The sequence below is a fragment of the Schistocerca piceifrons genome, chromosome 5 (assembly GCF_021461385.2).
Source record: "Schistocerca piceifrons isolate TAMUIC-IGC-003096 chromosome 5, iqSchPice1.1, whole genome shotgun sequence".
NCBI classification, from domain to species: Eukaryota; Metazoa; Arthropoda; class Insecta; order Orthoptera; family Acrididae; genus Schistocerca; species Schistocerca piceifrons.
In genome coordinates, this window is record NC_060142.1 from 218656675 (window position 1) to 218683422 (window position 26748).

The 26748-nt window shown below is 37.7% G+C and overlaps 2 protein-coding genes across 2 annotated transcripts in view; one reads left to right on the forward strand and one right to left on the reverse strand.

Annotated features, from left to right (window-relative positions):
- Positions 1-6936: 6936 nt before the first annotated feature.
- Positions 6937-13811, forward strand: LOC124798901. The gene is made up of 3 exons (XM_047262432.1): positions 6937-7022; positions 13454-13560; positions 13645-13811. The coding sequence occupies exons 1-3, from the start codon at positions 6994-6996 to the stop codon at positions 13809-13811; spliced, it is 303 nt and encodes a 100-aa protein (XP_047118388.1). The 5' UTR covers positions 6937-6993.
- Positions 13812-18033: 4222 nt separating this feature from the next.
- LOC124798902 (spatacsin) overlaps positions 18034-26748 on the reverse strand; it is a 369496-nt gene continuing 360781 nt past the window's right edge. The window contains exon 35 of the mRNA XM_047262433.1: positions 18034-20462. Within this exon, the coding sequence (XP_047118389.1) occupies positions 20255-20462 (208 nt within the window). The 3' untranslated portion in view covers positions 18034-20254. The remainder of the gene's footprint in view (positions 20463-26748) is intronic.

The window sequence follows — 26748 nt, forward strand, 5'->3', positions numbered from 1 at the left end:
GGTTCTCCCCAGCTTCTAAGTGTGCATGACATTCTTGCACAAAGTTCTGTTATGTCCTTTAATCTTTGCTTGTTAGAACACTGTCATAGGCAACAAGAATTCTTGCGAGGAGATCCTTTTTAGTCTTGATAGGTATCTTTCACAGAGTGAACAGGAGCTCCCTCATGTTGGAGCAACCTACATTCTTGAAAATATTCCGCCAGTATTGGGAATTTGTCTCTCAGAAAGACAATATACACAGGTATTCTTAAATAGGGAGGAAGCAGATATGAACTATCAATCAATCAGCGATTACACCTACTCACAAGTTCACTGAAAATCTGCATTCATGGTCATTCACAAATGTAGCATGGTGATCCTAAATGGCACATATATGACTATTGTGGCTCTTGAACTTTCCATATCTGGTGACACAGGCTTCATCTGAAAAAAGTGAAATGCAGTAAAATGAGGACTGGAAATACAGCATTTTAGTCTCCACTGATGTAACGTGATGAGCTCCAAAGTCAGCAGGAGTTACCTCTTGCACTCTTTTTGAATTTTAAGGATTAGCTGTGTGGTGTCACCGCCAGACACCACACTTGCTAGGTGGTAGCCTTTAAATCGTCCACGGTCCATTAGTATACGTCGGACCCGCGTGTCGCCACTGTCATTGATAGCAGACCGAGTGCCACCACACGGCAGGTCTAGAGAGACTTACTAGCACTCGCCCCAGTTGCACAGCCGACTTTGCCTGAGATGGATTACTGACAATTACGCTCTCATTAGCCGAGACGATAGTTAGCATAGCCTTCAGCTAAGTCATTTGCTACGACCTAGTAAGGCGCCGTTATCCTTTGTTATATTGCTATTATACTTCTGTATCATCAAGAGCGATGTTCTACAATTATGGATTAAAGTTAAGTATTCCAGAAGCTACGTACTTTTCTTTATAGCATTCATTACGTATCCTGTTTCAGACTCACGCCAGCCTGCGTGAGTTTAAGCGCGTGCCTTTCTGCTTCCTCTCATTGTGTGTAGGCTGTCTTGTCTAGACACAACAAGCTGCTGCCCGTACACTTTCCATACTCTACTGTTTGTGACATCCACAGCTGAAGATTTCTCAGTGACACAAGCAATGTTGTTGATGTTTTGTTTGTTTGGTTTGTGGGGCTCTCAACTGAGCGATTAACAGTGCCCTTACAAAATCCCAATGTTTACACCGTCCAATCTTGCCACTTGCATGAATGATGATGAAATGATAAGGACAACACAAACACCCAGTCTCCGGGCAGAGAAAATCCCCAACCTGGCCGGGAATTGAACCTGAGGCAGCAATGCTAGCTACTAGACCATGTGCTGCAGACAATACAGCCAAGATCAACTTCTTCTGATGCATGAGTTTGTACATTTCACAGCCCTCCTTGTTCATTCTATCACAGTCATTGTGCCCTGTTTCATCAGAAATGATTATAACAGTGTGTACATCTCACCATCTATGGCACTTAAACGAAGTTTCCTGTCACCCATCCTAAGTATATACACCTACATGTTGGTGTAGTTAGCCTACCTTCATATGATTACAACAGAGATTTGGCAGTGCCTCATCCATCCCAAAGCTGGCCAAACAGCTGTTAGTAAAAGAAGATAGTTCAGCAACTGTCACTCTCAGAAAACCAAAGTGCACCAATGGGTCAAAGAAACAATGATACTTGTTGGAACTTCTAGAAGATTATCTGTCCAACAAATATTCGTGAATGTTCTTGAAATTTAGCCATAATATAAAACATAAATTGTGATGTCACAGCAAGGAAAGAACTTTATTTAAAGAGAGAGGAAGAAAACACTAATTGTATGGAGAGTAGTGAGAAGTTAACAGCAATATGTGAACTGTCTCAAAAAACTAGAAAGCATCTTTCTCTAAGAACAACAGTCATGGGAAGTCATACTAATCAAGGAGTGTTAAAGCAATGAAAACACAGTGCCTCTGGTGGACAACGTGTGAACATTTTGATCCTTGGCGTGTGTACATCAACTGACAGAACTAGTGATTTTTTTGCTACTCCAGGAAAGCAGAGCATCATCCAAGTATCATTCTGGAAAATGAATCCGATGTTCCGATCTTGTTGTACAGCTGCTTGTGCTGACTGGTGTGTAGCTGATGTTGACACTGATGCTGGTGTTGACACTGGTGCTGGCATGGATGTTGAAGCAGTAGGTTCTTCTTGGAATACATATGTAAGTTTCACTTGGTCCAGTGAGGTGGTACACGGGTTACTGATGTCACATTTTCCTCTGCCAATTACACAGTTATTGCCTATGTGTGGAGGTATCAGTGCTGACTTCACTCAATCTGTGTGTAACACGATGTGTATGCATGACTATAGCTCAGGGTACACATAGGTGTGCAAAGTTCCATGCCTTGATGTGGTCAGATTTTAATGATTTGTTGACTGAGGTGAGAAAAAAATCTGTATGGTTAATGTCATCTATGTGGGCTGCATGTGGATCAACAAATTCACATGATAGTTGGAGTGTTTCTCCATGAACTAACTCAGCTGATGGAGAGTCCAGGTCTCGTTTGCATGTGCTTAGCACAGCATGCAAAACCAGTGGTAACACTGTTGTCCAGTTTGAATTATGACATGTGAGTGTGGCCTTGAGATAATGGTGCTAGCATTCTATCATCCTGATACTGGTCATGTGGTAGCTTGTGGTTTTATAGCACATGATGCCAAAGAATTTGTTAAGCTGTGGAACAGGTCGTATTCAAACTGAATCACAGTTACCATGATGTGCAGAAGGCAACCAAAATGCACTGTCCATGTGGATATGAGGGCAGAAGCTGAAGTGCCTGCTGAAATGTTATCAACTGGCACTGTTTCTGGCCATCTGGTGAAATAGTCGATCATCGTCAATTTGTAGCATTCGCCTTTCAATGGAGGCAAAGGGCCTTCCACATCAGTATGGATGTGTGAAAAGCAAGGAGTCTTGTCCAGAAAGTCAATGATTGGTGAATTTACATGGTGGCAAACTTTTATGCACTGACACCTTATGCATGTCCGTGTCCATTTCTGGCCACACATTATGGTTGGAGACTATGCAAGTTGTTGGTCAAGCTCCAGAGTGGCACTGAATATGTAAGTTGTCAACACATGTCTTCAAAATGTGTAAGGCAGAAAAGGACAGGGTTTACGATTGGACATGTCACAAGATAGCTTGATGTCATTTTCAGGAGAGTTGACTAAGTAGAGGCCTAATGCTGACGATGAATCCTAGAGCAGACTGTGTAGTTCTTGGTCCGTCCATTCTGCAATTTGAGTGAAATTGATCAACTGTGACTGTGGGATGCCGTGAACACATGAAAGGTAGTGAGTTACGATGTTTTTGATCCCAGAAATGTGCCTCACATCCATGCTAACCTGGGATATGTAGACCAGCTGACTGTGCTGCTGAGGTGAACAATTGTTGTTGTTTTGACAAAAGGCATAAGCCACTGAGTTATGGACAGGATAAATGGCGATCTCTCTGGCTTCAAATTGAGGTATGAAGTATTTAATGGTCTCATAGATTTCAGAAGCTCTCTATCATAGGTGCTCGATTTTCATTGTGGCAGTGAAAGTTACTGTGAGATGAAAGCTACTGGCTGCCATGCATCATCACACTGATGCTGTAGCATCACGCCAGTCACTGTCTGACTTATGTCAACCACTAATGCCAAAGGAGCATGTAGGTCAGGGTGTGTGAGTAATCCAGCATCTGCTATGCTCTGTTTGGCCACCTCGAAAGCAGAGGTCATGCTATCCAACCACAGAATGATTAAGTTCCCTTTGCTCTTTGGGCCAGTGAGTGCAGCAGTTAATATTTCTTGCAATTTGTCTGTGTGCAGCAGATTTTGATGGTAAAAATTAAAAAGCTGAGGAACTGACACAATTCTATAAAAGTGCCTGTTTGGGGGGTTGTAAGATAGCTTCAAGTTTCTCAAGTAACAGTAGTGAATCTGACGATGAGATTCTGTGGCCCAGAAAGTTATCTCTGTCTGACCAAAAACGCAGTTAGCAGTGTTCAAGACAATGCTATACTTGTGTAATTGTTGAAACACCTCAGTTACACGCTACTGATGATGTTCTGGTGTCGCTGAGAAAACCCGAATGTTTTCCAGGTATGTAAAACAATATGGGAGTCCTTGTAACACAGAACCTATAACCCCCCACTTCTTAGGTATCAAACAAAGTGGGGATGATGAAGGACTTCTTGACAGTTGGATAACACCTTCAAGCAGTACACTATCAGGTTCTAGTTTTGCTGTAGCCAGACTGTCTGGTGCCAAACATTGAGATTGACAGAATATGGGTGGACCATCAGTAATTTTGTAGTGCATTGTGTCATGACATACCTCTTTCAGTGTTCCAGGTAGTCACACTGTGACAAAGCAAGCTGGGATCTTTTTACTTCCTCTCTTGTGTTGCCATCTGCCTCCTTAAATTCATTTTTTCATTTTCTACTAATTACCATTAACATACAGAGTAGGTATTAAAATTCATGGAGAACAAGTAAAAACTTTGAGGTTCGCCGATGACATTGTAATTCTGTCAGAGACAGCAAAGGACTTGGAAGAGCAGTTGAACGGAATGGACAGTGTCTTGAAAGGAGGATATAAGATGAACATCAACAAAAGCAAAACGAGGATAATGGAATGTAGTCAAATTAAATCGGGTGATGCTGAGGGAATTAGATTAGGAAATGAGACACTTAAAGTAGTAAAGGAGTTTTGCTATTTAGGGAGTAAAATAACTGATGATGGTCGAAGTAGAGAGGATATAAAATGTAGACTGGCAATGGCAAGGAAATCGTTTCTGAAGAAGATAAATTTGTTAACATCGAATATAGATTTAAGTGTCAGGAAGTCGTTTCTGAAAGTATTTGTATGGATTGTACCCATGTATGGAAGTGAAACATGGACAATAACTAGTTTGGACAAGAAGAGAATAGAAGCTTTCGAAATGTGGTGCTACAGAAGAATGCTGAAGATAAAAATGGAAATGTCGTGTGGCTAGGGCCTCCCGTCGGGTAGACCGTTCGCCTGGTGCAGGTCTTTCGATTTGACGCCACTTCGGCGACCTGCGCGTCGATGGGGATGAAATGATGATGATTAGGACAACACAACACCCAGTCCCTGAGCGGAGAAAATTTCCGACCCAGCCGGGAATCGAACCCGGGCCCTTTGGATTGACAGTCTGTCACGCTGACCACTCAGCTACCGGGGCGGACTATGCTGAAGATAAGGTGGGTAGATCACGTAACTAATGAGGAGGTATTGAATAGGATTGGGGAGAAGAGAAGTTTGTGGCACAACTTGACTAGAAGAAGGGATCGGTTGGTAGGACATGTTTTGAGGCATCAAGGGATCACAAATTTAGCATTGGAGGGCAGCATGGAGGGTAAAAATCGTAGAGGGAGACCAAGAGATGATACACTAAGCAGATTCAGAAGGATGTAGGTTGCAGTAGGTACTGGGAGATGAAGAAGCTTGCACAGAATAGAGTAGCATGGAGAGCTGCGTCAAACCAGTCTCAGGACTGAAGACCACAACAACAACAACAACAACAAACAACATGTGAGTATAATCTGCATTTCCACAAAAGAGAAAGGTTGGGCCTAAGTTTTAAGGAATATAACACCAGCTCTAATTTTGTTCTTAGTTTTATGTATGTAATTGATTTTCTAATTTATTGTAACTATTCCTAGTTAGTATCTTTTGTTATAGGGTGAAGTCAGTAATTGTTTCATAACTCAAATTATATTGTTGACTCATAAACAAATATAAATTCTATAATAATTATAAACATTTGGGGGAACAACTAATAGCATTCTTTAATTACTTATTTGGCTCTATTTGAAAACATGTTAGCAAAGCAGCCCTTAAGAAGTTCAAAAGTAATTACCAGTTTTGTCAAAAGTATTGTTTGCATAACAATATCTGTTAATTTCATCATTTAAACAAAAAATTTGGCTTAACCTTTCTAGTAGAAGAAACTGGTAAAAAGAACCAATTTTTGATGTAAGAAGGGCCCGATTATTGGGCCCGAGAGTCAGTCAGTCCACGGTCAGGTTTCAGATGAGGCACCCATATTGGTTAGATCAACAACAATGCATCCACTTAACTGTGAAATAAGTGTAATAGGCCATGTGCTAAAACAATGACAGTATCTGTTCAATACGTACTGTATTATGCGGCAAGAACTGTGTGGTTGGGTTTTTACTGCACGTAGATGTTCAACAGTAAACTATTGTAGCAGTCTGTTGATGTTTGCTTGTAAACTATTAATGAGACTTATCAAAAGTTAAACAATAGTACACTGGTCATATAACGGTGTATTATTGGGGGGGTTGGAACTGAGAAATGCAAATGTGCACCTGTCGGCTACATCATTTAAAATAGTCAGTGTTGAACTTATGGGACTTACGGGACCAAACTGCTGATGTCATTGGTCCCTAAGCTCTACACTACTTAATCTAGCTTAAAATAACTTATGCTATGGACAACACACACACACCCATGCCCGAGGGAGGACTGGAAACTCCGACGGGGGGAGCTGCATGGACCGTGACAAGGGGCCTCAGACCGTGTGGCTACCCGGCACGGCTGAAAGGAAAGAACTTAATTTAACATACTAGGAAAAACACAATTAGTTTTGTATGAAAATTTCTATGCAAACTCAAAAACACTAGAAAGAATCCATCTCCAGGAACAAAAGTCACAGAAAGCCATATTAATCAAGGAGCACTAAATCAACAAAAACACAGCACCCCTGGTGAATGGCGCGTGACTCCTTTGACCCTTGGCATGTGTCCATCAGCTGACAGCGACTAACGATTATGTCATTACAAGGTCATCTGCTACTGGGTGCCTACACTTGATCGCGAATGTTACAGTAAGTTAGAACACACGGGAGCAATGCAAACCACGGTGACTACATTCAACGCATTGGTGCATGCTGCAATATCCATAGAATGTTTTCTCTTTTATTTCATATTTTAATGTATGTTGTCATTATTATATACAGAAATTGATGTTTTTCATATAAAATGTATCAGCTGGTTCATTTAGATTGTCTTGGATCCTATATAGTATTTTCACTTCTTGATGTTCCAATGTTAATATACAATTATTATTATTATTATTATTATTTTCAATTATTCCCATTTAAAGAGAGCGTTTGAACTTGAATTCTTTTATGATGATTGTTTATGTTTTTTCTGAGCCAAATTTTCTTCATGTGTTCCCTGTGTTGCTTCTTTCGCTGTCCATTTGCATCCTGGTCTCTTCTGTGTTGCTTGTCTGAGGTCCTCTTCAACTTCTTTTATCCATTTTGTTTGGCCCCTGCCTGAGTTGATGACTTTAAGAATTCGCTTTGAAATTCTGTATTCATTCATCCTGTTGATATGTCCGTAGAACTGCATTCTTCTTTTCCATATTGTATCCGTAATCTTGTCTGTGTATTTATATAATTCTGATGTTGGTCTCTTCTTCCAGATTCCTTGCTCTTGTATTGGGCCAAAAATTTTCCTGAGAATTTTCATTTCTTGTTTCTCTATTTCTTTGATTTTATTTTGCCCACCTATTTGTGTTGTTTCAGATGCATACAGTGCCTCCAGAAGTACGACAGTGTTGTAGTGCCTCAATTTTGCGTTAATGGATATGGACTTTTTGTTATATTAGTTCCATGTGAGTTTATATGCTTTCTGTAGTTTTTTTATTCTTTCCTCATTTGCCTTTAGGTTGATCCCTGATGGCTGGATGATTTCTCCCAGCTACTTAAAATGTGGTACTTGTACGAGTTTCCCATGGGTTGTCACAATAGGCAATCTGTCTTGTGGCACTCTTTCTATGTACTGGGTTTTCTCATACAAAATTTGCAGGCCAGTTCTTTGTGCAATTTCGTGTAACTTCTCTATGGTGTTAGTGGCTTCTTTTCTATTATTTGTGAGGATTGCAAGGTCATATGCAAAAGCTAAACACTTCACATTGAATCTATTATCTTTTCTAAGGCCAATTTGGTGTCCATTGACTTCTTTTTCCCATGTCTTGATAATTTTTTCAAGAACGATATTAAAAAGTAATTGTGAAAGTCTGTCACCCTGTCGCACTCCAGTTTGGATTTCAAATGGTTCAGACATATCCCCCATAAATTTAACCTTGGAGACTGTGTCGGTTAATGTTTGTCAAAGATCCTTAATATACAATATTATAATGTTTTATGCAAACCTCATTATTTTGACTGTTAATTGGATCAACTCAGTTTTCTTCAACTGATTATAGAGTTGAAGCAAAGAGGTGATGATCAGAAACTTAATTTTAATATGAATGTTGTCTTGTTTAACAATGCCCATTATCTTCTTCTTAATCTCAGTGCAGTGCCTTGAGGCACATTATTCCTGTGTGGTGCAAAAGGCTGTCAGATTCATTTTATCCAGTGTGTTATTTTCAATGAAAAGCCAATGGTGTTTATATTGATTCTTCAAAACTTTTACGTCAGAATATCAAATGAGGATATTCAAGCAAATATTCACAGAAAGAACACAACATACGCAATTCTCAGTACAACACCAAACCATCCTCTGTAACTCACTTACTTCCAACTTCTGACTAGCCAAGGAGGACAGAGATACAGCGTACCTCAGAGACAATTTTTACAATGAATTACTTATTGATAATCTTTTACGAAGTTAGTTTTTGAGTGTTTTAATTAACAATTTTAATGTCAATAACTTCAGGTGTAATTACATCAGAATGCAAAATTTCTTTTTTAAATCAATTCAATGTATGAAAAGTAATTCAAATTTTTGAAAATTAATAAATTTAATATTATACATATTAAAATGAATTCACATGGGCCGTCATGCCATGTTCCACAATGCATTCCAAATGGTGCCATTCACACAGGCCGTCACTGAGCTGTCATGTCGCATTGTATCAATCCTTCTCAGCTGATGAAATTACGCTGTCTACCCAATGTTAGTTTCTTTATTTGAATACTATAACATTATCACTTGCTTTCAATGCTGACCTGGTCTTTAATAGTTACTCTCCACCTTATAATTCTCTCTTCACTTGCAATTCAAAAGTGTTTTAAGAACATCAAGTCATCTACATGTTCTTTATTGTTTGACGAAATGTAATTAGTTTAGCTTTTGGTTTCATTTGGTCCTTGTCAAATCTAATTTACTATTTGTTTTCTTCTGAAAGGAAGTTATAGTACAAACATGTAGTTCTTCATAATTCTACTAACATATGACCTCTGCCATTTCAGTATCATAACTGAAGTTTCCCTCTGAGGAACATTCCTTGGCTTTTTTCTACTTTCAAACTGAAATCCTGCATTATAATATTATAGTGAGATTTATTTCATTTAGTAGTTTCTGTAACTCTTCATAGATTTCTTCTGCCTCCAACTCCTCAGAATGTGAGCATAGTGATAAATAGACCCCCAATGTTTCCAACTTCTGTTAACTTTTTTTTTCTTTTTTAACAGTCATATCATTCTGTCCAAAATTACTTCAGTAACTAAAATAATGTTTTTTTTTTATTTTCTTGGCTTCAATAAAGCCTACTTGTGAGTCTCCTCCCTGCTCTTTTCCTCTATAGTAAAGCAGATGTCTCTATTTTAATTCTAATTGGTCATTTTCTCACTGTACATGTGATAATCTTACCATATCCTATTTTATCTTATTTAACTCCTCTTCTAACTTCATGAAACTGTCTTGGCATCCCAAAGCTCTTAATTTTTTTGTCCTCAGATAGAAAGAAATATGATCATATGAGAATTGCAAATTTTATATGTGCTTTACATGCAGTTGTCTTCTGAAGAAATGTCTGATAAAGAGAAAAAGACATTAAAATATGAGAAATTGTTGTGGTGTTAGGCATTTCATATAAACAGGTCATAAACTCGTGAAAGAAATTCTTCATATGTGCAGTTCGAATATCTGAAAGGTCCTTAAAAAGTCAAACTCAGAGGCACTTTCAACAAGTTCTGCTCAGAAAAATGAAAGGAAGAAAGGAAGTTTAGGGTTTAGTATTACATTGACAGTGAGGTTATTGGTGCTGGAGCTGAATCTTGGACAGGGAAGGGATGGGGCAACTGGTCGTGTCTGTTTCAGTTGAACCACTTCAGCATTTGTCTTATGCAATTTACAGAGCCCATAGAAAGCCTAAATCTAAATAGCCAAGTGGACGATTTGATCCTACATCCTTCAGCATGTGAGTCCAGTTTCTTACCACATCAACACATCTCTCAGTGCAGAAAAATAAGTTAGTATTGTCTCAAAGGCCACTTTCTCACAAATGTTTAAAAATGAGCAACAAAATTATTGGTGGTTTGATTATCTCCAGTTTTGTAGGTAGGTGTATTCAAATCTTTCATTAAACATGACCTGAGTTTTCATTTAACAAGTTAGTACAAGATTTTAACACTTTGCCAGAAACACAATCAAAACAGCAGAATAACATTTTACTGACCTCATGAATTTTACAACACCCTCTAGGGACTCTATGTTTCAAACTAATGTCTGTTGGTGATGGATGCAGTATCTGTCAAACTAAATCTAACAGATCTGTTATGTGGTGGTTTGTTAGTGGGTGGAGTGTTTGCTGTCACTGTTAGGAAGGAATCTTTAAACGAGGTGGTCAATGATTTCATTTTCATACCATAAAATTTCATTTCTTTAACATAAACCTCTTAGAGGGATGCTATCCACCACCAAAGACTTTCATGTTCAGCAAAGTTGGATATAATTATTCATATGTTATCTTCAAGTAGCAAACTCATAGTGGAGTGGCTTTCTGGTATATAATGGATTACAGCAAGCAACATATGTAACATACTGAATTTTCCTTATATCATTCAAGCTCCAATGCTGTATCTCATGTGACATATATGTTACAAATAGCCACAGTAGTATAAATGTTGTAGGAAATTTCTTGTAGAATGCAAATACTTTTTGATAAAGGAGACCACTCCCTCAAAAGCAGCACTGAATTGTCACTAGGTAAACACAAAAGAAAGAAAATTGCTAGCTTTTGAGCCAGAGTAAAACACACACACAAATCCACATGCCTATGCCCCTAGCTAGCATCCTGTTGGGGCATAAGTGTGTTTATGCATGCATGCATGCATGCGTGTGTGTGTGTGTGTGTGTGTGTGTGTGTGTGTGTGTGTGTGTGTGTCACATTATTGACAAAGAAATTTATGAGAGTAAGTTTACCACATGGCCGTGCACTGTGACCACTATGCAACATATGTTGACATAAGAATTAACTAGTGATCAGTTGGATGACGAGGTGCTGCTAAACCAAGACTGAGTGTAAGTCTTGGGAGAGCTCGCCACTCATTACAAGAAAGTCACATGTATTATGACTTGTGTCATGTAGATTTTTCACTGGAAAATATAAACATCTTTGTGTAACACAGGTGAGAACTGCTTTACTGCATCTGACCAACCCGCTCTTGTTTATGAACACTTCTTTTTTCAGCTTCAGTATCATTAATATCACTTATTGGCTCTTGACATTTTGAATTTTCTCAGTCTTTGCTTTATTTACTATTATTTTTAATTATTTTATCTCCACACGATACTTTCTCCTCCTCTGTTGTTCATAGTGGGTAAGACATAGGTTGGACTCATACTCAATAGGAGTTGGATTAAAATCTCTGTTGGTTTTGTATGGTTTACAAAAATCAATTTGATGGAATGCTACAACAGTTCCTTCAACAGCCATGGTCAATGTCTTCCTTGCTCAATGTCCAGCTGACCTTCCTTTAGTGACCTAAATGTCAATGTCAAATAATCTAATTAATGTCCCTTGTTCTATGTCTTTTAACTTACTTATATATCTCCCTCTTACTTGCCAGTCCCATGAACTGTCCTTTGTGGCAAGTGGCTCACACCTTTTCTCACCTCTGGGAGTTACTTCCACTTCTTAGTTTCCTGGCCGCTTTTCTCCCTGTCCTTATTCTATACAACATTGCTCCATATTTTTCCCACAATCCTACTGAACCTATCCTATTATTGACACCAGTTATGGTGTAGTATCTGAAGTGTTTTAATACCCTTTAAGTTTCAACTTTCTGCTCTGAAGGATAATATTGTTTTAAAGCCTCCCAGTCATTTTTTATACTGGCCTAGCCATAACCAGCACTTCACGTTAAAGATAACTCATGTTATCACTTCTCAGTAATTATATGTAACACTTCTGTAAAAATGCAGTGTGCTTGGTTAAACTGTGTGTTATCTATGTGCAATCATTTGTTGATCAGATATAGTGAATCTATATGGAAGAAATGTTTAAAGCTTTTCTCTTATGTTGACAAATTCAGTTTCACTACTTTGAGTTACCAAAGATTATGGATTAATCCATTGTCTTCATAATTACGTCACATTCTGTACATTCTTTGAAAAATCACCAAATACTGTTTCGAAATTTGTTTCTTGTTTCTGACTGCAAATCTCTTTTACAAGATACCATACCCATTTTCTCAGTGAATTGCCTATGATGCAACTGGCCAGTAATCCTGTTATGTACATTAAAAAATGGCATGTGAAAGAAAAATAGGAGCTTATGTGGCATCCTGGAGGAATTCATACAAGATTCAATTTTTACTTCTGCCTATTTTGTCATCATCAGTTAAAGAACATTTGAGAACTATTAAATAACATCCATTCACAGGAAACAAAGCTTTAACTTATTCATTTACTGTTTTACATGTATAAATATCATAAAAGTAATTTTAACTCACTATTAAAAACTTTTTTGTCTTTACTGAAGAAGAAAGTGGTGTTTGTAGAAACAGCAAGGAGGAGAAATTTGTGGGTATCTTGTGTGAATCTTCTTTTCATCTTTTTGGTCAACACCATTACTGAAACAAGTTTGAACCTCTGAAGGCTCATAACCCAGTACATTTGTGTGTGTCCAACTGTTATGCTTCAGCTAGATGACATAGTGTTTAGTTATATTTCATTAACTTGTACATTTATTGAGGGAGGTGATGGTGGAACATTTTCTAGCTCTCTTCCTTTTTTTAAATTGTATTCTTAAATTATATTACTAGATTTCATTTCCCTACTTCAGCTTTTACACAAATTGTGGTTTATAATGTCTGTATTACCCCACTCTTCCCCCAGTGGTTTATGAGCAGTAATGTAGTGTGACTATTACAATAAGTTTCATTGCTTTCCAAACTGAAGCAAATAATTCTACTTTGGGGAAATGACAGTATGCTTCAATCTTCACAGAGTTCTCTCTTAATTTTCCAAACTAGCTTTAACCTATCAGAAACAGTTTTTACTCACCTTATCATGCATTTCATTATACAATGGCAAATGTTTAGAAGCTATTATTGATAAAAAATTATTTATAAACTCTAAATCTTTGTTACTAGTTTTTATAAAACAACAACATGATGTTTTTCAGGAGAAAGTATGGTATAAAAAATCACACACTTTTTCATGTGTACTATGGGAATTTCATGGCCACTAAATACAGAAAGAATGTTGTCGACAGACTAACTATATTGCTGGGTAAGTAATTTCATTTGTTGACATGAACATTGAACAATGAAAGGAAATTTAAAAAAATTAATAAAAAATTTGACCATGTTTCAGGTTTCAGTGGTGGCTTACTGAGTCTGTTCACTGGCTTTAGCTTCATGGCAGGTTTTGAGGTAATTTACATCTTCACATTGCAACTTATGTACGTAGGTCATCCACCTGACACGAAAGATAACAGGACTGCTCCTTTCCAATGTAGAAGAAACTTAAACAAGAAATAAATGGAAACAACAAAGTAAAGACAACTGCAGCTAGACATCAAATTTGTTAATCTTTGTACTTTGATCCATATATTGTTACTTTTAAAAAAGTGGTTTGAAGTATTAATATCCAGAAACTAAAAATTTTTACAACATTATAAACAACAGTTCCACTTAAATAATATTAAAACATTTTCTGACTGGGAGCTGTTAAAAATTGTGTCACAAAAGTAGCTTCTTTATTATTATTATTATTATTATTATTATTATTTTTTTTTTTTTTTTTTTTTTTTTTTTGGCACAGTAGATTGTTTGATGTGAATATGTTTAAAACTAAACAATAGAAATAAAATTGATAGTCACTACAATTGCTACATTATGTTCATCTTCATCTAAGCTAGATTTATTTACAATCAAGTGAATGACTCAAATATAACCACTGCCCCCTTGTCTAGGCTATTTAGGTAGGAGGCAAAAATGGAAAGTTAACATTATTGAAAATGAGTCCCTGTCTGACAAACACTTTTAACCTATCACGGCTGATTAAGCTAGGAAATGTCTGTTACTCAATAAGAAAATATCATTATTGATAATTTTTATTTTTTGTGTATATGTTTCATATAACTATATGGTAATGGCAGAACAGCCTATGGGTGTACTGTCCTGTCAACAAATAAACTGAGAGAAGCTAAGAAATCATATATAAGCTGACTATGAATGTCAATCATCTTGTGCCGAGTAGAAAGACCTGTCAGGTGATCAAACTTGAACTGTCAGTCAGTTTTAATGACACAACTTGTACCATCATACTCGGAAATTTATTTCTATGTTGTAAAGTTGGAAAATGACCCATCCATACACTTTTCCATCCTCAATCTCTGCTGGCCCCTGTTTTGCAGCCACATAATTTTCAGTCCCTATCTGCCAAATCTAACCCATTTCTTAGCTCTGTTCCGAATAGTTTTTACATATGTGGACCCTGTTTTCTCAATGGTCTTCTCCCAAAATGCTCCCCCTTCTCTCTCCCCCTCATACTCTGTATTTCCATATGCAACTACTTCTGCTTGCATGAGAGTGACAATCCTCTAACTGTCCTTTGAACCCTTTCCCTTGCTGGTCATCTCTCCCCTCAGTCTCCTCCTCCTCTTTGCCTCACTTCTTCTGTGTTCATCCCACCTGCGTCATCCAAAGCAATATTCACTTCACACAGGCAGCAGCATTACACATTTAAGTATTTATAATTCTGTGATCTGATGTTATTATGAAAAAGGTTTTTCTTCCACCTGTATAAATCTAAGAGGCAACTGAATCTCACACTGTTTGGTTCAGAAACAGTAAACCATGGACATAATTTTTACCCAAAATATCATTCACCTCACTCATACATTTCTAGTTGTGCACAATTGATATATTTTTTCAAATCGCTTCTTGGAGCCCCTCTACTGCTGGCCTGTTCTGTCATAAAATTTGCATGGTATTTCTACAGAATTCATACAATATTGTTTGATGATCATCAGCAGGTTGAGACCATCTCCAAATACGTACATTAACATTTGCCAAGAAAGAGTGATTTGACAACTGTTGTTGTTTCACATTAAATATCACTCTCTTGCAATCATTATGAATCATTATAAGTAACCACTGATCTTCACAAAATTGCCTATATAAAATTATTTGCGAGCAGATCTTTTGGGCTGCCTAGGTTGAAGACAACCTCAGCATCAATGCACCAAGGTATAAGACTTTTCCCTGGTAACTCAATGTTGTTTTGTATGGTAATCAGACAGTCTCCTTTTATATCACTGTAATTTCTTTCTTGATTAATGTATAAATAAGAGATGAACATAAGAAAAAATCCTCCCCAAACTTCCTAGATTAGCACTTTGACATCTGCTCAGTCTCAACAAAATCATCAAGTTTCCTTACCCATACCTGTTGACCATTAGTTTACCTCTAACATGCCATATTTCAGGAAACCTAACAGAAAAACGTAAGTACCACTGCGCTGTAATCACACTACACTGAAGAGGCAAAGAAACTGGTACACCTGCCTAATATTGTGTAGGGCGCCCGCGAGCATGCAGAAGAGCTGCAACGAGATATGGCATGGACTCAACTAATGTCTGACATAGTGCTGGAGGGAACTGACACCATGAATCCTGTAGGGCTGTCCATAAATCCATAAGCATATGAGCGGATGGGGATCTCTTCTGAACAGCACGTTGCAAGACATCCAAGATATACTCAATAACTTTCATGTCTGGAGTGTTACGTGGCCAGCAGAAGTGTTTAAAATCAGAAGAGTGTTCCTGGAGCCACTCTGTAGCAATTCTAGATGTGTGAGGTGTTGCATTGTCCAGCTAGAATTGCTCAAGTCCATCGGAATGCACAATGGACAAGAATGGATACAGGTGATCAGACAGGATGCTTATGTATGTGTCACCTGTCAGAGTAGTATCTAGACATATTGTGGGTTCCATGTCACTTCAATTGCACATGCCCCACATCATTACAGAGCCTCCATCAGCTTGAACGGATCCCTGCAGACATGTAGGGTTGATGGACTCATGAGGTTGTCTCCATATCCATACACATCCATCCACTCGATACAATTTGAAAGGAGACTCGTCTGACCAGGCAACATGTTTCCAGTCATCAACAGTCCAATGTCGGTGTTGACAGGCTGAGGCGAGGTGTAAAGCTTTGTATCGTGCAGTCATCAAGAATACACGAGTGGGCCTTCGGCTCCAAAAGCCCATATTGATAATGTTTCATTGAATGGTTCACACATTGGCACTTGTTGATGGCCCAGCACAGAAATCTGCAGCAATATGCGAAAGGGTTGCACTTCTGTCACACTGAACGATTCCCTTCAGTCGTTATTGGTCCTGATCTTGCAGGATCTTTTTCCGGCCGCAGCGATGTCGGAGATTTGATGTTTTACCATATTCCTGATATTCACAGTATACTCATGAAATGATTGTATCAGAAAATCCCCACTTCATTGCTACCTCAGAGATGCTGTTTGCTTTTTGCGCCAACTATAACACCATGTTCACACACCTACTTGGAGATTCATAAGTATTTATTAACAGTTCATTAAATTTTGATAACCTGCCATTGTAGCAGCAGTAACCAATCTAACAACTGTGCCAGACACTTGTTGTCCTATACAGGTGTTGCCGACTGCCGCATCGTATTCTGCCTGTTTTCATCTCTCTGTATTTGAATATGCGTGCCTATACCAGTTTCTTTACCTGTACTTCTCCTGTTTTCAGTAGTTGTAGATGACTAAACTGCCATTATTTTTGGATTTAGCTTTTTTTGTGATCTTTTTTTCATATTCCTGTGAATCCAAAACTAACTAGTATGTTACTGTCTGCTATCTTTCAATAATTAGTCTCGTGACAATTCTCTCTCATCATCCATTAAGTTTTAATTAATTTATTTCTTTTTCCATGAAATGTATATGTAATAACTTACATTTTAATGAAAGTATTCCCATCCCTACATTATTTTTCCTCTGAATTGAAAAATTGGTAATCATTTTCTACTTGTCAAAATTATATAACAATTATGTTATTTACTGTCTGTTTGGTTTGGTACTGCAAATATTTATGTGCAATTATCTGAAAGACTGCGTTATCTTATTAGTCTTACATTTGGAACAAAAGGAAATACTGTTTGAAAAAGGCACCAGATGGACACACACAAGCACATTACTGAATGGAAAGACTGTAGCAAATGAAGATGTTCCCACAATGTGCGAGCAATGAACACATAAGGAGAGAAAAGACAATCCATGGTTGGCATTGCACATTTATGCAAAACATGGTGAAATATGTTTTAGCTAATATTCACAACAAAGTTATGTTTTGTGACTGAATAGAAATTTGTTTCAAATGTAAAAACTTCTATGCAAATATGGGGAGAAAGGAGATACATTGTAGCAAATTTTATATGAAAACAGTAATGGTTTCTGTGTGTGAATGTGTGTACTTTTGTTAGATTGTTAGAAAAAGAGTTAGCGCTCAAAAGCTAGTGTGAATGCTGTTTTCTGTTATGTGTTGCTGTGCTCCATGCACCGATCCACTGTAGCTGATGGTTGCCTTTCCTTATTTTACTTATATGAGAATACACCAATTTCAAAGTGATGATACAAAATAATAAGATATAATTATTTATTATAAAATACAGCTTTTTGGGGATACAGATTTTTGGTCTATGTGTTTTAGAACTTTTGCAACACTCTCATAATCTTTCTTAATAATATAAATGCATAAAACAGTATATACAAACTACTTGGAGATTCATAAGTATTTATTTATAGTTCATTAAACACTAATAGGAACATGGAATATTTGATTTTTCAGTACAATATTTTAATTCAGTACAATATTGTTGTTCAATGTTGTCATTCTTCAGACACTATTGAAATTAAGGCACTTAATTATCATTTTATCACAATAATATAGCACAAGGCACAGCATGCATAGTTGACTGTTGTGCGTATAAAGTTTCATACTCCTAACTTACTCACTATTTGAAGTACAGAAGCTTATAATAAGAAACCATGAGCTGTTGGTAATTGTAATACCACATCTGTTGTCAAGACGGTATTGCTGCATAACTCTAAGAAATTAACAAAATTATCTTACAGCTTGATGATTAAAATCTGGGTGCTGCTGATGAAATGACTTTCAAAATGTTACCAGTTTTTAATCTTTTCCTATGGTTACATAAAATATGAAGTGGGACATAACATTGAGCACAATGAATTAAAGTACTGAAACATCCTCACAAACATTTTCAGCACTATAAACATGTCTGCCTTCACTTTCTAGTCTATTTCACTGGATAAGCAGAAGTTACATTCAAGTCAACCAAATCAGTATCTTCCTAGAGTTCTACCAATTTCAGTGTGGTGCATATACACACCAAACCACTATTCTTAAATATATTGGAGTGAATGATTCACCCCTTCACTTTTCTTTTCATTATTTGTGGAAAGCCTGTCACAGCATTCCTTATGAGTAGTAGACAGTATTCACAGCTTCATAATGTTAAACAATGTTAAAATGTCTTGTGTAGCATATACATATATTTTAGAGTGATGTAAACAACATACTTGAGAATCGACTCATAGAAACCAAACTTTTACCCCAGGTAAAAAATTTTTGTGCACAAATATGGTTACTTTTCAGTGTATTGATTATAAAATGTGATGCTTTACATGAAATAAGAAAATAAAATTACATGATGTTATTGAAATGTCAATTGCAAACACTGTATTGTAAAATGTTCATATTTAGATTTAAACTGAAATATATGTCATTAACATTATTATTAAAATTACCTATATATTCATTCTGGAAAACAAGTGTTTCTCTTGTCCTGTTCATACCACCTGGCAAATTTGTTTTGTAATAAAAAGGAAACAGGGTGATATTAAAGTCAGAGTAAGTAACGTTTTAATAAATATTTATAATGTGCTTTTCTTCATGTCATTTGAAATATAATTTCCTTAAAATGCAAATGTTCTAAAAGAAAATCCAGGTTGGAATGTAACAATATTATGAAAAGGATAGTTGCTACTCACCATATAGCACAGAAGCTGAGTCGCAGATAAACACAACAAAAAGACTGTCAGAAAATGAGCTTTTGGCCAACAAGGCCTTCATCGGAAACAGAACGTACAAAAACATATTCATGAAAATCCAACTCACACATACACATGGCCATGGTCTCTGGCTGCTGTGGCCTCAGCAGCCAGAGACTGCAGTCATGTGCATGTGAGTTGCATTTGTGTGAATGCGGGTATGTATGTTCCATCTCCGAAGTCTTTTTCTTGTGCCTATCTGTGACTCAGCATCTCCATTACGTGATGAGTAGCAGCTATCCTTTTCATAATATTGTTCTAATATGAAACATTTCTTGAGAGAAGAGATCTCTGGTCATTTTAAAAATGAAGTGTTAAGACAGAGAGAAACACATGCAAGTATAGTGGACTCACTGTTAAGTTCTAAACATATGGTAGCACATCTTGCTTTGAACAAGAATGGTTGCACTTTTTTTATGTGCATACTGATGAATTAAAACTTTCATCTTCAAGGTATTGGTTTGCATGCACATAGATAATGTTAAATTGCTTTTACTGTTTAAAGTAAAAAAAAAAAACTCTTGTGTTTGGTGTTAGCAGAATTGAAAATCAAGTGTGAGGGCACAGTTTATCCTGCAGACCCAATTATGAATACTGTAGACAGAAAATTACATATCTAGCACAAATGTCACTATGTTAGGTGAGATATGACTAATTATTTCTCTAGGTAAATGACTTCCTGTGTCACGTTAAATAAAGAATAAATAATTTATAAAATAATATGGGTCAGTAATGGTAATATCTTATCCTGGCAACAGGAAGTCTGTGACGTGCACAATAATTGATCACAAAATTCTTTCTAATCTTATAGAACGTTATGTCTTCTAAAACCTTTTCTCCATATAGTGTCTTTCAGATATGCTACCTCAGGCCCATTAAGAAGACTCTGAATAATGTCTTTGAATCCCAGCTGACTGGCAATTCGATATCTGACTTCAACACTAGGAGCATGTAAAATGAATTTTTTCATTTCTTGTGCCATGTCCTGTGTCACATTTGGCTCCATCTGGAATCTGAAACCAGAAAAAAGAATATCTAGGAAAACCAAATATTCCATGGAACTAAAAAAATTGCACAATGACTTGTCATGAAATTCCAGAACAATAACACAAGTAACAATACATCGAATTTATACAAGCCTGCAGAAAGTCACAGAAGAAGTCAATCTGATACTGTACAAGAGATATGTATTTCTGCTGTTATATTACAGTCAATGGAAACAATAAAATGTCATACTACTTTGTTGTTTATCATCCACTTAACTTGTTCTTAAGGCTGTCTTTTGACCTAAGTCTTAACCATACTAAATAATTGCACAGCTAACCCTTTTAATACTCAGGCTTTTTTCTTCCTTTTATTATATAAAGGAATCTCTCATTGATATTGCCTCATTTTACCTACATAAGTCAGTTTTTTCTTTAGCTCTCGAATAATTTCTATTTGCCCATTGAAAGAACCCATCTTTTGAAAGAAGATGTTTGTATGAGATCTAGTTTCATGCTACACATACAAACAATTAGAGGATGGAAAATGATATTAATGATGAGGGTTCTGAAATAATAACATTTATGCAAAGGGGGAAAAAGAGATTGTATCAGAACAGACATTATGTCTACTTTACAATTCTCAGCAGTGACCTAATAGCTATTACCTCTGACTGATCATTTAGTCACTGTATTCATTCAACATCAAACATTTGCTGCTATGGCTATAATAAGATTCAGTTAAACTACAACATGCATTTTAGCAAGGAGTGATCCACTGAAAGGAAGACCATTTTTATGCATATGGAAATCTAAAAAATCAGATACATTCAGGAGCTTCGTAAGTTGATCGATCTCAGGATGTCAAGCATTGTTAAATATTACAGCAGAGCTTTAACCTAGATTCTGGAGGATGCCAGATATCAACCCAAATGCTTCAGCTTGCTTATCACATAGATAAGTCAAAATACATAAAGATTTTCTTGGTCTTCCACATATGTAAATCATGCTACTCTCCAGAAGGCAGTTAAATAGTTAATTTTCAAGTGATTGCTCTGATTAATTGTGTTTACAGGCAAAAAAGGTTAGAATTTTCCACAATATAAGTACGGAATGAGAGCACCAATTTCCCAGTATGAAATAGTATACTGTTTAGCATAAAAAGAAGACAGCTACAATAATTTTTGGGTCATTGCCCTGATGTTGGTCACTGATATCTAGCCAGCCTATTCACAATTCTACAGTTGACAAACAAGACCAGAAGTCTCTCTCTCTCTCTCTCTCTCTCTATCTCTCTCTCTCTCTCTCACACACACACACACACACACACACACACACACACACCAGAAGAATAAGCATTTTACTCTAACTTCAAAAAAGAAAAGAAGATTTCTCTGAAAGCTAGTGAAGTTGTCACTCTTGTCTGTGTGCCTGTCAATGACTCAATGCATCTAATATTTGGTGTGTTGTTTCATTTACTTCCAAATTATTTGCATTTTGTTAGAACTTTCTGCTGACAGGTCTTGTGTTTCATCAACTGTTAAATCAAAGTAAAATTACATTTTACAAACAAATGACATATATACATGATGCTGGGAGTTGAGGAACCACTTATTAGAGTACCCAATGAGGGTAGAATGTTTTTTATTAATGAAGCATGTTACTATGTAAAGTGTACTTTCACAAAACTGCTCAAAGGAGATTGGAAGTTTTGTGCTATAAAAGAATGTAAATGGTTTAATTGAGTCACAGTCTAGTGTTACTGAATTGATTTCAATCTATTGTGACCAAGAACTGGAAACCAAAGATGTGGTCTGAGGCATGTCATTGTGAAACAGCAGACACAGAAGTCAAAGGAAAGGAAGAGAACAATCTTCCACTGTCTACGCAGCCATAATTATTAAGTGATGTGACACATCTAATCATTCATCTTTACTTAAACCCACGAGAATAGTAAGCCAGGCACTGTGGCCAAGCGGTTCTAGGTGCTTCAACCTGGAACCACACTGCTGCTCTGGTCGCAGGTTTGAATCCTGCCTAGGGCAGGGATGTGTGTGAAGTCCTTAAGTTGGTTAGGGACTGATGACCTCAGATGTTACGTCCCATAGTACTTAGAGCCTTTTTTTTTCTTTTGAGAATAATAACATTGTAAAAACTGCACTTGTCTCTGCAACCTACATCCTTCTGAACCTGTTTAGTGTATTCATCTCTTGGACTCCCTCTACGATTTTTACCCTCCATGCTGCCCTCCAATACTAAATTGGTGATCCCTTGACGCCTCAGAATATGTCCTACCAACTGAACCCATCTTCTAGGTAAGTTGTGCCACATATTTCTCTTCTCCCCAATTCTCTTCAATACCTCCTCATTAGTTATGTGATCTACCCATCTAATCTTCAGCATTCTTCTATAGCACCACATTTCGAAAGCTTCTATTCTCTTCTTGTCTAAACTATTTATTGCCCATGTTTCACTTCCATACATGGTTACACTCCATACAAATACTTTCAGAAACGACTCCTGACACTTACACCTAAACTCGAGGTTAACAAATTTCTCTTCTTCAGAAACACCTTCCTTGCCATTGGCAGTCTACATTTTATATCCTCTCTACTTTGACCATCATCAGTTATTTTGCTCCCCAAATAGCAAAACTCATTTACAACTTTAAGCGTCTGATTTCCTAATCTAATTCCTTAGCATCAACTGATTTAATTTGACTACATTTCATTATCCTTGTTTTGCTTTTGTTAATGTTCATCTCATATCCTCCTTTCAAGACACTGTCTATTCCCCTCAGCTGCTCTTCCAGGTCCTTTGCTGTCTCTGACAGAATTACAGTGTCATAGGCGAACCTCAAAGTTTTTATTTCTTCTCCATGGATTTTAATTCCCACTCCAAATTTTTATTTTATTTCCTTTAGTGCTTGCTCAACATACAGATTGAATAACATTGGGGTTAGGCTACAACCCTGTCTCACTCCCTTCCCAACCGCTGCTTCCCCTTCATGCCCCCTCGACTCATATAACTGCCGTCTGGTTTATGTACAAATTGTAAATAGCCTATTGCTCCCTGTATTTTACCACTGCCACCTTCAAGATTTGAAAGAGAGTATTCCACTCAACATTGACAAAAGCTTTCTCTAAGTCTACAAATGCTAGAAACGTAGGTTTGCCTTTCCTTAATCTATTTTCTAAGATAAGTTGTAGGGTCAGTATTGCCTAACGTGTTCCAACATTTCTATGGAATCCAAACTGATCTTCCCCAGGGTTGGCTTCTACCAGTTTTTCCATCGTCTGTAAAGAATTCGTGTTAGTATTTTGTAGCCATGGCTTATTAAACTGATAGTTTGGTAATTTTCACATCTGTCAACACCTACTTTCTTTGGGATTGGAATTATTATATTCCTCTTGAAGTTTGAGGGTATTTCACCTGTCTCATGCATCTTGCTCACTAGATGGTAGAGTTTTGTCAGGGCTGGCTCTGCCAAGGCTATGTTGTCTACTCCTGAGGCCTAGTTTTGACTTAGGTCTTTCAACGTTCTGTTAGACTCTTCACGCAGTATCATATCTCCCATTTCATCTTCATCTTCATTCTCTTTCATTTCCATAATATTGTCCTCAAGAACATCACCCTTATATAGACCCTCTATATACTCCTTCCACCGTTCTGCTTTCCCTTCTTTGTTTACAACTGGGTTTTCATCTGAGCTCTTGATATTCATGCAAATGGTTCTCTTTCCTCCAAAGGTCTCTTTAATTTTCCTGTAGGCAGTATCTATCTTACCCCTAGTGATATATGCCTCTGCATCCTTACATTTGTCCTCTAGCCATCCCTGCTTAGCCATTTTGCGTTTCCTGTCGATCTCATTTTTGACATGTTTGTATTCCTTTTTGCCAGCCTGTTACCCAAGGATTTCTATTAGCCCTCCTCTTTGTACCTAACCATTCTTCTTCTATTGTATTTCTTTCTCCCTAATTCTCTCCCTGAAACTCTCTACAACTTCTGGTTCTGTCAGTTTATGTAGGTCCCATCTTCTTAAATTCCCACCTTTTTTGCAGTTTCTTCAGTTTTACTCTACATTTCATAACCAATAGATTGTGGTCAGAGTCCACATATGCACCTGGAAATGTCTTACAATTTAAAGCCTGGTTCCTAAATTTCTGTCTTACCATTATATAATCTATCTGAAACCTTTCAGTATCTCCGGGCTTCTTCCATGTATACAACCTTCTTTCATGATTCTTGAACCAAGTGTTAGCTATGATTAAGTTATGCTCTGTGCAAAATTCTACCAGGCGGCTTCCTCTTTCATTTCTTACCCCCATCCATATTCACCTAGTACGTTTCCTTCTCTACCTTTTCCTACTACCGAATTCTAGTCACCCATGACTATTAAATTTTCGTCACCCTTCACTATCTGAATAATTTCTTTTACCTCATCATACATTTCATCAATCTCTTTGTCATGTGGGGAGCTAGTTGGCATATAAACTTGTACTACTGTGGTAGGCGTGGGGTTCGTATCTATCTTGGCCACAATAGTGCGTTCACTATGCTGTTTGTAGTAGCTTACCCGCATTCCTATTTTTTTTATTCATTATTAAACCTACTCCTGCATTACCCCTATTTGATTTTGTATTTATAACCCTGTATTCACCTGACCAAAATTCTTGTTCCTCCTGCCACCGAACTTCACTAATTCCCACTATATCTAACTTTAACCTATCCATTTCCCTTTTTAAATTTTCTAACCTACCTGCCCGATTAAGGGATCTGACATTCCACGCTCCGACCCATAGAATGCCAGTTTTCTTTCTCCTGATAATAACGTCCTCCTGAGTAGTCCCCCCCCCCCCCTCCCGGAGATCTGAATGGGGGACTATTTTACCTCCAGAATATTTTACCCAAGAGGATGCCATCGTCATTTAACCATACAGTATAGCTGCATGCCCTCGGTAAAAATTATGGCTGTAGTTTCCCCTTGCTTTCAGCTGTTCTCAGTACCATCACAGCAAGGCCGTTTTGGTTAGAGTTACAAGGCCAGATCAGCCAATCATCCAGACTGTTAGCCCTGAAACTACTGAAAAGGCTGCTGCCCCTCTTCAGGGGCCACATGTTTGTCTGGTCTCTCAACAGATACCCCTCCGTTGTGGTGGCACCTACGGTACGGCCATCTGTATCGCTGAGGCACGCCAGCCTCCCAACCAATGGCAAGGTCCATGGTTCATGGGGGTGAGGGGTGATGGTCCCATGATAAATATTAGGTTAATCTCATAAGTTAAGTCCTTGCAATGTTAGCAGATGGATTTAGTTTTGAATGATGCACTGTCGCCTTCACTTTTGGAAAAATTTAATATGGTGCAGTAAATGCATGTAAGTACTCAGCACAGAAGATGAGTACATACAAGTTGAAGCTGGTATGATATGAATGAAATTTTAACATAGTAGCGAGTAGTTGGTTAAATCAGAATAATCAGAAACTCAAACATCTCAATTTACAATGAGATTATTTCAGAACTTTAAGAACAATGTACACTGATCAGCCAGAACATTATAACCACCTACCTAACAGCCGGTATGTCCACCTTTGGCGTGGATAACAGTGGCCAAATGTCAGGGCATGGAAGGAATGAGGCCTTGATAGGTCGCTGGAGGGAGCTGGCACCACATCTGCACACAAGTCACCTAATTCCCGTAAATTCTGGGGAAGGGGACGATGAGCTCTGACACCACATTCAATCACATCCCAGATGTATTCAATTCGGTTCAGGTCTGGTGACCACTCCATCACACACCTGGCCTAGTGAATAGTGCGTCATCTTGTTGAAAATGCCACTGGCATTGGGAAACATGATTGTCATGAAGGGATGTAAGTGGTCTGCAATCAGTGTGCGATACTCCCTGACCATCATCGTGCCTTGCACAAGCTCCACTGGACCCATGGATGCCCACACAAATATTCCCCAGAGCATAATGGAGCTACCACCAGCTTGTTCTGCAGTACAGATGTCAAGGACTTGTTCCCCTGGAGGTCACTGGATTCATGCCCTCCCACCAGCATGATGAAGAGGGTACCAGGAGCCATCAGACCATACAAAGCTCTGCCAGTGCGCCAACATCCAGTGTCGATGGCCACATGCCAATTTCATTCGTAGCTGCTGACGTCATGTTGTTAACACTGGCACATGCATGGGTCATCAGCTGTGGAGGCCCATCGGTAGGAGTGTTTGGTGCACAGTGTGTTAAGACCCACTTGTACTCTACCCAGCTTTAAAGACTGACGTCAGTACCGCCGCTGTTCACCGCCTGTCCT